At 57.3% G+C, this 12,077-nt stretch overlaps 1 protein-coding gene across 2 annotated transcripts in view; it reads right to left on the bottom strand.

Annotated features, from left to right (window-relative positions):
• Window positions 1–12,077, bottom strand: part of PARVG (parvin gamma) — a 30,204-nt gene that overhangs the window by 12,790 nt on the left and 5,337 nt on the right. For both annotated transcript variants that reach the window (XM_077758006.1, XM_077758005.1), the window contains exons 6-11: window positions 11,656–11,771; window positions 10,322–10,377; window positions 9,080–9,102; window positions 6,760–6,818; window positions 6,549–6,617; window positions 4,216–4,317 (exon numbers count right to left, since the gene is read on the bottom strand). In XM_077758006.1, the coding sequence (XP_077614132.1) occupies window positions 4,216–4,317; window positions 6,549–6,617; window positions 6,760–6,818; window positions 9,080–9,102; window positions 10,322–10,377; window positions 11,656–11,771 (425 nt within the window). The remainder of the gene's footprint in view (window positions 1–4,215; window positions 4,318–6,548; window positions 6,618–6,759; window positions 6,819–9,079; window positions 9,103–10,321; window positions 10,378–11,655; window positions 11,772–12,077) is intronic.

The raw sequence follows: 12,077 nt of genomic DNA, 5'->3' as shown, positions 1-12,077 counted from the left end.
GGGGGGGGGGGGGGGGGGGGGCAGGGAGAGGTGCTGCAGACAAAGATGGGACGTCTCAGCGTGAGCAGGTCAGAGCTCCACTGCTCACTGCTGTCACCGTGTCCCAAAGGATCCCCCACCCCGACCCAGCCTGGAATATTCTGGGAAACGAGGGTTGTGATTGCTGCTATTGTTCGCATTCTCATTGTGAACACTATTCACTGGCTGCACACAAGGTAAGTGTCTGAACGGAACAAGATGCTGAGACTGGACTTGTGCCACAATGCTCCCCCGCCTCGCAGCCCTGCCTTTGATGGACTCACTCTCTACACCAGCATCTCCCAAAGCATGACCCGGGGCTTAGGGGGAAAGGGCATCTGTGACCAAATGGTTTGGGGAAAGGGTAGCTTAACGAAATAGGGAAATCCTTCACTGCGGAACTTCTCAGAGCCTTGAATACATTATGGCGGACCACAAATCTTCAAGACGATGCATGGTTTCCCATGTTATTGGACCACAGGATCCACTTGTCATGGGGATGACATGACATGGGGATGGTCCCTCAGGGGCCCAGTGTTTTGGAAACACTTGCTCCATTCACTTATTTAAAAAATGTTTTTGAGCACCTACCATGGGCTGGCTGTGCGACAGGGACAAAAATCGCCTCCTTCCCACCGCCCTCATGGAAACCGTGCTCTGAGAACTGCCACCAGTGAGACCGTGAGAACAATCACACTTGCTTCCACTTGTCAAGCCCGAGCTCGACTGGAGTGAGCCCCGCAGAGTCGCCCCAGGCTCTAGAGCCGTCTCCCCACACCCCCCTGAGTGTCACTTCGCTTCCGTGCACGGTTTGAGGCTGTGACAGGACAGCCTCCACGTTGCACGAGCGGAGGGAAGGTTGTGATCCAGGAGGATGTGCTCGAATCCCCCCGGGGAGAAATAATTGGACGTGGGAGGAAGCCCACGGTTCCTGGAACCGGCGTTTTGCTTTCGGCAGAGCAGACCATCGCCTCCCGCTCCGTCCCTGTAGCTCGTCTTCCGGAAACGGATGACAATCTCACGTAAACACCGGTGGCAAGGAGGGGCTGATAATGAGGCAGCCAATTTCGAGGGGCCACTCTGCCAAGATCACCATGTCCTACCGTCAGAAAGGGCTGGTGCGCCCCCCTCTTCAGCCAAGGACCCCCCAGCAGCTCGATCACACGATCCTGAAGCTGAAATCCCCTACAATAAAAACCCGCTCCTGGGGGCCGAGCGCAGAGGCTGCTTCGCTCCCCCCTGTGTGGGCTGTGGCTCACCTTGGGGAGCTGGTTCTAACCTCGGTGGATTCCGCAGGCTGCCGGCATCCAGGGACAGGAGGGGTCAGGGCGTTTGTCACTGGCTTGTAATGGGGTTTTGTGAGCAGAGGCTTTGAAGTCCCAAGGAGCCTGACAGCCAGGTAACAAACAGGGGACCCCTGTGCTGTCCCTTCCCAGGCTCCCTGGGCTGCGAGTGGCCCACACTTCTCTGTCCCCTCCCCTCTCTCCTGCCTTCTTCTGCCTCCCTGTCCTGCCCTCTGGGCACAGGGTTCACACCTCCGCCCCAGCTGGGCTCTGACCCCCCTGGGCCTCTGCTGTGTCCCAGCAGCTCTGGGCAAGCCTCCTTCTCAGCCATAGAGAGGCTCACACCCCCTCTGTCTCCCCTGGGGCTCACCCTGACTCCCCAGAGACAGGGAGGAGGCTTTGGAGGCAAACAGGCCTAGGTGAGAGTCTGACCTCCAACCTGAGTGATGTGTGCTTGTGGCCAGATTCCTGTACCTCCCTGAACTCCATTCCCTCATATGGAAATGGGGGTGGGGACAGGTCCTAACTCAGGCCCAACAGGAAGAGGGGCTAGCAAGTTCACCCACTGTGCCTGTGAGACATCACCTCAGTGCACCCCCCATCTCTGCACCCACACACTTTGTAGGTCTCTCCCACATCCCCCACCAAGGCCACAGGGCCTGCCTTGGGAAGTGACAGCATGCCGGTCCCAAGCCTAGGCTTAGCCTCCTGCATCTCTGTCCTTGCCACAGAAAACCAGGCTTGCCGCTGGTCCCAGGATGGTGGCAGGCATGTGGCATGGAGTTGAATTGCCCCAGCCGAACCCAGCCGGCCTGCCGATCCATGGGCATAAGTGATTGTGGTTTCAAGCCACCTGTTGTTCGGGTGCTTGTTACGCAGCATTTCTGTGCCCATAGCTGACTGATACACTTCCCGGCGAGTGGTAAGAATGCCTTCTTCCTGCTACTACCTCCAGAACCACACACACTGCATGGCTTTAGCCTACTTGCTCCTCGCCCTGGACCCGAGCTCATGGGCATCTGAGCCCCGAACCAATCTTCAAGTCAAGAGCGCTCCTGCCTCCCGGGAAGGCGGAGGCCATGCCCACAGAAGCCTGCATCTCCATGGTGCGAGGGGAAGAAGAGCAGGCTGAGGATCAGAAGGCCAGCGCCACTGAATGGCGGAGTGGTCCTGAGCGAGTTCCAGAGCCTCTCAGGGCCTCAGCTTCCCCTTCTGTAAAATGGAGACACACCCCCTGCCCTGACCCCCGACAGGGGTGCTGGGTGAGGATGAAGCAGGGTAAAGGGTCAGGGGAGGCCAGGCATAGGAAGTAAATCCAAAAGGAAGTGGGCACAGCTGTGGTTCAAGGGCCTCTGGAATGCTGAGGGGCCAGGAAGGTGGGCAGAGCCGACAGCCCGGCTGAGCAGGTAGGAAAAGGCGGGAGGAGGCGTCTGGGCCAAAGACCCGGAGACACGTGAGATCCAGGCTTCAGGCCGGCTGTGAGGCTGCAGCCAGAGGCCAGTGGGACACGGGCGGACAGGGCTGTGGGTGTGTGGGGAGGGGCCTGGAGGAAGGGACCAGAGTTGGGAGGGTGGCCGAGCCCAGCAATCCGCCCCCCACACACCCCAGGCAGGCCACAAGGTCTGATCTGTCCCCAGGACCGTGGCCGTCACCCTCCCCAGTGACACGGCTGTGCCAAAGGGGCCAGAAATCTCTCCTTCTCCCAGAAATGGCCCCACGGCCGGCCCGGGAGCTGGCACTCAGCTCTGCCTGGTGCACCTGCTCTTCAGAAAAAAACCACTGCAATGGAGACAGTGGAGCTGCCCTCCTGCCCTGTGGGCCCCGAGGGACCCTGGCCTGGACAGAGATAAGCTGCCCCCTCGGTCCGGGGCAGGCTGCCAACTCCCCGCTGCTCCAACCCCCATCCTTCAGCCACACCTCCAGCACCACTTCCGGTGAGGCTGAAGCTCACGTCGACTCCTGGCGGGTCCTGAGCAGGGCCGGGGCCGCAGGGACCGTCCACCCTCCATGCTTCCCCTCTGTAACTCTCCAGACTCTGTCTGTGTGGTCCGAGGGGAGGGCCGGGCCGGAATTGAGAACCCAGTGGGGAGACAGTGAGCTGGGGGGGAGTGGGGACCCAACCGAAATGTCTCATTCCTCTGCTACATCTGCCCTGATGTGGAGCCACGTGATGGGGGAAGGCGCTGCCCTGTGGGCCTCGGTCCCCGTGGGATGGCTGGGGAGGCTGGGGAGGCAGAAGAACGGAGCAGGGGATGGGAGCCCACCAGGCAGTCAGATCTGTCACTGTCACCAGCATGGCCCTTGTCTCCCCTACTTCCCCAGGTCTTTATGGCCCACATGGCACAGCTTGACACCAAGCAGGACCTCAAGAAATGAAGGATCAGGTGCACAGGTGGATGAGGGGGTAGGACAGGTGGATGGATGGATGGATGGATGGATGGATGGATGGATGGATGGACGGACAGACAGATGGGTAAATGGGTGGGTAGATGAGTGGATGGTTGGGGGGATGGCTGGATGGATGAGTAGGTGGATGGATGAATGGATAGATGGATGGGTGGATGGATGGATGAATCAATGGACTGATGGGTCGATGGATGGATGAGTAGATGGATGGATGGATGGACAGACAAATGGATAGATGGCTGGCTGGATGAATGGATGAGTAGGTGGATGGATGGATGAGTGGATGGATGGATGGATAGATGAGTAGGTGGATGGATGGATGAATAGATGGATGAGTGGGTGAATGAATTGGGTGGATGGGTGAATGGATGGGTGGACATGTGGATGACCAAACAAGCTTCCCCTCCACGATTCACTTCACCTGGTAGTGAATAAGGAGACTGGTATTGCCCATTTCATAAGTGTCCGTTCAGGAATAGACCCTCAAGGAAACCTCTGGAAAACTCACCATTTCTGCAGGAGAGGTGGGAGTGAGGTAGAATTCCTTCAAGTGCAGGAAGAAGCCTTCCAGTTGTCCAATCAGCAAGAGTAAGAGGACCCCGTCTGCAAACTGGGGAGCGAAAGGAGAGCCCTGGAGGCAGAGCCGCAGGAGTCTTGCTCTGCCTTCTGCGGGCTGTGTCCCGGCTGCCTTTCTGAGACTCAAGGACAACACCCCCAACCTTGCAGTGTCATAAGCATCGGCGGAGGCAGGGAGCAAGCAATTAGCTGCCTGGCACAAAGCACACACTCAATAAAATAATCTCTTTCTCCGTTAGCTGGGAAACAGCCGATATCTCTTTTGAAACCACACACTGTCCCAGTAGCTACAGAAGCCCAGGAGAAAACGGAGTTGAGTGTAAAATTATTCCTCAGGAGGAGGCAGCGGACAGCACTCGGGGCTCATTTTGCTGGCTGCCACACTAATAGTCTTGTCGGCTCTGTCTGTGTGCTCAGAGACAAAGCGTCGCCCCACCACCCGCATATCATGGGCTGATATAATCCTATTCAATCTCTTCAAAGATACAAAGCACAAGATTGGATATTAGAGGGAAAACCGCCGCTCGAGCTTGACGTCCTTAATAGAATTTCCTCATATTAGGTCTGTTTCGATGTTATTAGTCTGGCCTGAAATCTTTTCCGCTGATATTCCCTGGTAATATCCCTGAACTATCAGAGACTTCAACTACCGCTTTTACCCAACAGTCTCTAAATATCGTCCTTACGCAAGCCATTATTTTCCAAACGCCATGAATTCACCAGGGAAGAGAAAGATGAAACAGGTGACGTGGAAACCTACAAGATCATGCTGTCCACAAGGACATAAACTACACTAAACCCCCCAATTCATCATTGATTGTGTGTCCACGTGCGCCAGGTGGTAGAGTCAACACCACAAGCTGCCTGTCTTATTCCTCCCTCTCAGGTCTGAGTCTCATATCCTTACATTCATTTTAAAAGAAGAGGAGCCTGGGGGCGTCTGGGTGGTGGCTCAGTCGGTTCAGCGTCCGACTTCAGCTCAGGTCATGATCTCGCAATTCGTGAGTTCGAGCCCTGTGTCAGGCTCTGTACTGACGGCTCGGAGCCTGGAGCCTGCTTCCTATTTTGTGTCTCCCTCTCTCTGCCCCTCCCCTGCTCATGCTGTCTCTCAATAATAAAAACGTTAAAAAAAGAAAAAAAAAAATTAAGAAGGAGCCTGAGGTTCAGAGAAGTCCAATCCAAGGCCACGCAGATAATGGGAAGGAGGTATCCTTGAAGCCCAGGGGCCACACGTGTCCATCTGGCTTCCGAGCCCAGTATGTCCGCTCTGCCACGTCACTGCCCAGGGTTAACACACGGACTTCTCAGGCGGCCACCATGCGACGTATGTGGTGATGAGCGAAAAAGCTGTGGCCTCAGTACCCTGGATTCAAATCCCAGGTCTTCTGCTTTATCACTGTGTGACCCTGGGTGAGTTAATTAACACCTCTGTGTCTTAGTATTGTCACGTATAAAACAGGGCAGCGTCTGTTCCCACCGTTGGGAGGATTCAATGAGTTACTATGAGTAAAGCACTTGGCTCACAGCCTGGCACATAGTGAGGGCTTTAGTGGCTTGAGAAACCAGTCACGGGAGCAGATGCACCCCATTCCCCGCTGGCTAACGTCAGGATGTGTCTGAGAAGTCAGCGGCTCTGGCTAAGATCACCATAAGCCATTCGGTCCCCCCAGGACCAGTCCTGACTTCCGCCTCCCTCCCCCACCGCCACCACGCCGCGTGAGCAGAACCCGCCCGGGCCGGTGGTTGATGTGTGTGGAGTCCTGGCCGCCCGAAGGCCCTGCGCTGGCCGTCAGCCCGTCGGCTTCTCCGTTCCCCTCCGTGTTGAGGGAGTATTGCAGGCACACAGCACCCTCACCGAAGGCTGCGGGCCCCTGCAGAGAGCTGGCCGTGCAAGATCCGGCTCCTGCCCTGCACCCGGACGTGGGGTAAGTCCGCCTCGGTGGGCTGAGCCACGCGGGGGCCCACGGATTCAGGGCTGTGGCGGCTCCTAAGACAACGCCCGGCAGGTAGCTCACGGCTAACAGGGACGTGAGCAAACGCAGTCACGCCAGGAGCTCTCCGTCAGCATAGACGCGACCCTTCCTAAAACACACGCACGGCGTCCCTGGTGGTAAGGCTGCCTTCCGGCCACGTCCGCCATTGGAGAGGCGCCGAGTCTCCAAGAGGGGACACATCACAGGCCACGGGGGAGGGGGGGCCGAACGCTCTTCCCTCCCCACACCCTGTGACCCGTCCCTGCCTGGGGACCCTGCCCCGAGTCCCTACCTGGGTGTCCAGATTCTGCACAGACAGGCCCAGGCGATCTAGCTTCTGGTTGACAAAGTTCACAATGGCCTAAACAAGGAAGAGCAAGGATGGCAGGCCCAGGCCTCGGGTTTTCTGCCTTCCCACTTCGGGGGGACAGAAAGCCCCCCCAGGACACGAGGCAGACGGGGGGGGGGCACGGAGAGTGGCTGCGAGCTTTGATCTCTCTTACCTCTTTGACGGCGTTCACTTTCTCTGGAGCCAGTTTAAATAATTCATCAAAGACGTCTTCTGCAGAGAGAGCCAATAAACACACCTCGTTACGATGCTGTTATCCTCACGCCAAACAGGGACGCGTTTCTATAAAAGTTTTCTCCGAACACCCAGTCCGGAGAGAGATGGAGTTTCATCTCAGCGGTTCTTGAATTTAAAAAATGGGCCTGGGTCTTTGTCCCTGTGCCCCTGGCTGTGTCACCTGGGGGGAATCACCCGCCCTCTCTGGGCCTTGGCTTCCTCATCTGCGCCTTACGGCCGATAATACCTACTCGATGGGGTCGTTGCGAAGGTGAGATTTGGCACCAGGTAACACGCTTGGCCCCGTGGCTGGACGCACAGTAGGGCTTCAATAAAATTCACCTTGGGGCCCCCGGGTGGCTCCGTCGGTTAAGAATCTGACTCTTGATCTCTTGGCTCAGGTCATGATCTCACGGGTTCGTGAGTTCAAGCCCCACATTGAGATCTGTGCAGACAGCTCAGAGCCTGCTTGGGATTCTCTCTCTCTCTCTCTCTCTCTGCCCCTCCCCTACTCATGCTCTTTCTCTAAATAAATTAATTAATTAATTAATTAATTAAACTTTAAAAATTAAAAAAAAAAAGGCTATCCTTTCTGCACTTGGGCCATGGGGTCCTCCCGGGCGTGCCTGGGTCGGCAGAATGAGAGCATGGAGCCCCCCACCCCATCATGGAAATGGCCGGCGCCCTCAGCAGCTGAGTCACACCTGCGTCATTTAGGAGCAAAAGGGGCATCTCGGCCGCTCGGGCCCCGGTCCCGCCTCGGATACCCGAGTCCTCCTCTGAGTCCCTTGCGCCACAGGCCGCCCTCCCAATGTGTGCAGCCAACACTTCTGCCCAGGGCAGGCAGGTCCTCCGGCACCGGGTGCCCAAGCTCGCTGAAGAATTTACCTTCAGACACTGCCACTCAGCAGCTGTGCAGCTCAGAGCAAGTCACTTCACCTCTCTGTGCCTCAGCTCCCTCATTCGTGAAGGGGAAAGGTGGCACCAGATAGCATCACGCCCTTTCAAATGCACCAAAGTGATGATAACACCCATCCCTTCCAGCCCCCTTGGCCTGTGGTCAGGGAAATCGTGTCCCTGAAGGAGCCAGGAAATGAGGGGCAAATGTGCGCTCAGTTGACATGAGCCAAGGCAGCATGAATGTGCTAGAAAGAGCTGTGAGGAGTCCTTGCTCTATGTCTTTTCCCATCACCACGTGAGCACCCTCATGCTGCTCCCTGATGAACACTGTCCCCTGAGCCACACCCGTGTCCTCATGCAGCCCTACACACACACACACACACACACACACACACACACACACACACACACTCCCTTCACTTCCCCTTTCCTTCCTTCTCTCACTCATCCTCCCTCAGCCTGTTCCCAGAAGCCCCTCAAAGGTCATTATTTCCACCTATGCAGGTGAGGAACCCGCTGCCCACACAGCTCTGTGTTCTGAGTGGGGAGGCTTCAGGGAGGAAACTCATGTTAGGATGGACAGATGATGGATGGACCGGTGAGGGGGTGTGGACAGATGGATTTGTGGGTGGGTGGATGGGTGGGTGGAGAGATGGATTGCTGAATGGATGGGTGGGCAGATGAATGGATGGATGGAGAGACTGGTGGGTGGGCAGGTAGGTGGATGGATTGGTGGATGGATGGTGTGTGTGTGTNAGATTGGTGAGTGGGTAGGTGGATAGATGGATGGACTGGCGGATGGATGGATGGACAGCCAACTAGGCCAACTGAGTGCAGGGTGAATGAATGAAAGAAGAAATGGACGGACCAATCACTCAATGGGGGAAGACGTCTGTCACAAAAGCAGTGGCCACACCACTGCACAGTCACTATGGGGCACCCACTGTGTTAAGCGCATTTACAAATGATCTATCAACCCTCCTCACCAGTCCAAGAGGTGGGTGCCATTATTAATCTCACTTTACAGATGAGAAAGCTGAGACACAGGCAGGGTAAGTCACTTGCCCAAGTTCACATGGCTGGTGGGAGGACATATTAGTGTCTGAACCCAGGCCATGTGGCTCTAGAGCCCACACGTTCGTAACAACTCCACCATCACCACCCGTGGGAACTATAGACCGCACCTTGGACAGACTGACAGAGAGAAGAAGGGACAAATGGACCAGAAGAAGGCTCGAGATACAAATCGCGGGGCACGGAGGGAATAGACAAGAACAGCCAGCAAGCGACCCTTCGTCATCCCGTCTGTTTTAACGCGCACCCGACGGGGAAAGATCGTACGTTATGAGAGTACTCACTGGCTGGTTGGTCCTCATCTGTGCTACAGGGAAAATTGTCGGGGGGGAGAAAGGCAAACACATGGTTAAAAAAAATCTTCAGACCTGCAGCCTCTTACTGTGACGAGACTCGGCACAGAGAAATCGGCGAGCTCCCTTTCTCCTGGCGGTTTGTAACCAGGCAGGGCCCTTGCGGAAAGGAAGCGCACGGCAGAGAGAGGCCCGAACCCTGCCCTGGAGGCTTCCACGCCGAGTTATGTCTGGATTTTGTCATTTCGGTGGTGGTTGTTTTAGTTCGGGTGGGAGGTGTTATACACACAATAAGACACACAAATCGGACGCTTAAAGCGTGTGCATTTCCCCGTATGTTCACACCTGTGTGATCGGCACCCTATAGGGTACAGGCCCTTCCTGGAACCCCAAGTGCTCTCCGCACCACCCCTCTCCGCGCAGAGATCACCACGCCCTGATTCCTCTCACTGTGAGCTGGTTTTGCCTCTCCTGGGAGCCCTTTTCTGCGTCTGGCTTCTTTCACTCTGTTTTTCTTGTTTTGAATGGTTTTCCTTTGACTGTGTGTTTAATTTTCCGCNGGGGGGGGGGGGGGGGGGAGGTGCCGGGTGGCCCCTGGGACCAAGGCTCTCAGCAGGAGGCAGAGGGCTGGGCCACCCAAGGTAGAGTGGGCAGCCTGAAACAGGGAGCCAGGCTTTACGTCCAGGAGGGCAAAGGGCAGAGCCCATCAGCAGAGCAGCCTGCTCGTCCAGCCCCACGAAAGGTAAACAGCCGGCCAACACGGACACCCACAGGCAGAGCCTCCCGCCCCGCACACACTAGGTGCTCTGTAAATGCTGGTGGTAGGAGGGAGTGTTTGGTGCCCTCGGCTCCAGCCCTCGGGCACCAGGCTCTAGGGAACCAATATGGCATCGGGGTCCTGTGACCCCAGGACTGTTGCGTGACCTCATGACTGGGAGCCACAGGCCCTCCGTCCCCAGCTCTGCCTGCTCTGTGGGGTTGTCCAGAGGACAAAGGAGCTGGTAGAGGCGGGCGTGCCTAACGGCCCAGAAAGGGCCATGCCCTGGAGGGTGCCCGGCGGGGCTGAGGGCGCAGCGAGGCCCTCTAGGGGCTGCGAGGGAGCTGGCCAGACGGAGACGGAGGGTCCCTCCCGCACAGGTGAGGCGTCTGCCCCCCCACCCCCCGCTCGGGCCCTGTTGTCCCCTCCCAGAAAAACACAGCCCCGCCTCTGCTGCCAGCCCTGCTCTCCCTCACCTGCATCCAGTGAGCTGCTCCACTGACTTCTCCGACTTCAGACCGCTTTTGGTGCTCTGGGAAAGAAGGAAGGGGAAGAAACTGAGTAATCCCAGGAAACTCGGGGCTCCCCACCAGCCACAAAAAGACCGTAGCGGCCGGCGCAGCCCCAAGGAACCCAGCTCACTCTACCTCATCCCCTCCTCAGGGCGGCTGGTGGGCAGAGCTCATCGCTGTGGCCTGGCTCAGGTGTCTGTCTTGCTCATGAGCATGGGGACAGGGTCTGTCTTGTTCCCCAGGCATCCCCGGAGTCTCAGCCAGTGCGTGGCCCGCAGGGAGTCAAGAACAAATGAATGATGGGTGGCTGGCTGGCTGGCTGGCTGGCTGGCTGGCTGGATGAGTGGGTGGATGGCTAGATTGATAAATGAATGAGCGGGTGGATGGGTGGTTGGATAGATGAATGGATGGGTGAATGGGTGAATAGATTGGTGGGTGGGTGGATAAATAGGTGGGTGGGTGAATGGATGGATAGATGGATGGTAGAGGGATGGACGGTGGATGGGTAGATGGGTGAATGGATGGGTGGATAGGTAAGTAGATGGATGAATGGGTGGGTGGGTGGATGGATTAATGAATGAGTGTGTGAATGAGTGAAGGAATGAAGGAATGAAGTCACCCCTGATTTATATAAGAAGTAGAAACAGTCACGACAGTGCTTCGTGGAAAATTTTAATCAATGGTTTTGAAAAAAGCGAGAACGATTTCACCTGAGTGAAAGGTAAGCTCCAGGACCGGCAGCCCCGTGGTGCTCAGAGGTTGGGGGACAGAGTGATGGGGAGCAGGAGCGGGTGGAGGCCCCATGCGTGACGCTCAGGCTCTGCCTGAGGGAGGAGCCCTGGGCCCCGGGGACATGAACCTCAGCACGAGTTGTGCGGGTGCCGGGACAGGGGGCCCTGCAGGTGGGGAGACCCGAGACGGCTCCCTCACATGGTCACGGCCATGGTTCGTGAGCGAGGGACGCCACCGCAGTGACCCGGCCAAAACCATGAAGGCTCCTGACAGGCCAAGAACAGATGACCACTGATGGCCCATGTGACATGGTTGCCATCAGCCAGGGCCTTCCTGACACCCCCAGGCGGGGGCCATCTGCTGATGTAAGTGGGTGTGGCCAGCCCACAGCTCCAGCCCAGCCCCCACTGCGGTCCTGGAGGGAGGTGACACATCGTGAGGCTCCTGAGAAGACACCCTGGCTCAGCCGCCTCCCCCCAGGCAGCACCCCCCAATCCAGGGCACAGTGATATGGACCCAGGATACGCAGCCTATACCCAGGGTGCCCCCGGTGCCCAGGCCCGTACCTCCATGGTGATCACCTCCACCTGGACGTTGGTCGGGAGGGGCAGGTCGGGCTGGAAGTGCTTGGCCAGGGCCACGAGAAGATGCAGGGTGGCCAGCAAGTCCTTGCTGAAGATGGCTGGGGGGCGGGGGGTGCACAGGTCAGAGCCGAAGGGGCCACCAGAGGGGCCATGGGCTCCATATTGTCCCAACAACCCTCTGAAGACCAAGGAGATCTGTCTGCAGCCTTCTGGAAGGCAGAGGGCTGGAGAGATTTATTCAGAACCCCAAAGAGTCACCCTTAACCCTCATCTCATCACCCCGCCCTGCGAATACAGCCCATGGGCACAATCCCCCACGCGCACGGGGCTTTAGACACAGAGACGGCCACTCTTTACGATTTTGAGCCGCTCGATGCCCCACGGTGGGGCCCCAGTGCAAGAAA

This window comes from Crocuta crocuta, unplaced genomic scaffold, assembly GCF_008692635.1.
Source record: "Crocuta crocuta isolate KB4526 unplaced genomic scaffold, BGI_CrCroc_1.0 scaffold143, whole genome shotgun sequence".
Classification (NCBI taxonomy): domain Eukaryota; kingdom Metazoa; phylum Chordata; class Mammalia; order Carnivora; family Hyaenidae; genus Crocuta; species Crocuta crocuta.
The sequence above is the reverse complement of the archived record's forward strand: the minus strand, read 5'-3'. Positions and strand labels throughout refer to the sequence as shown.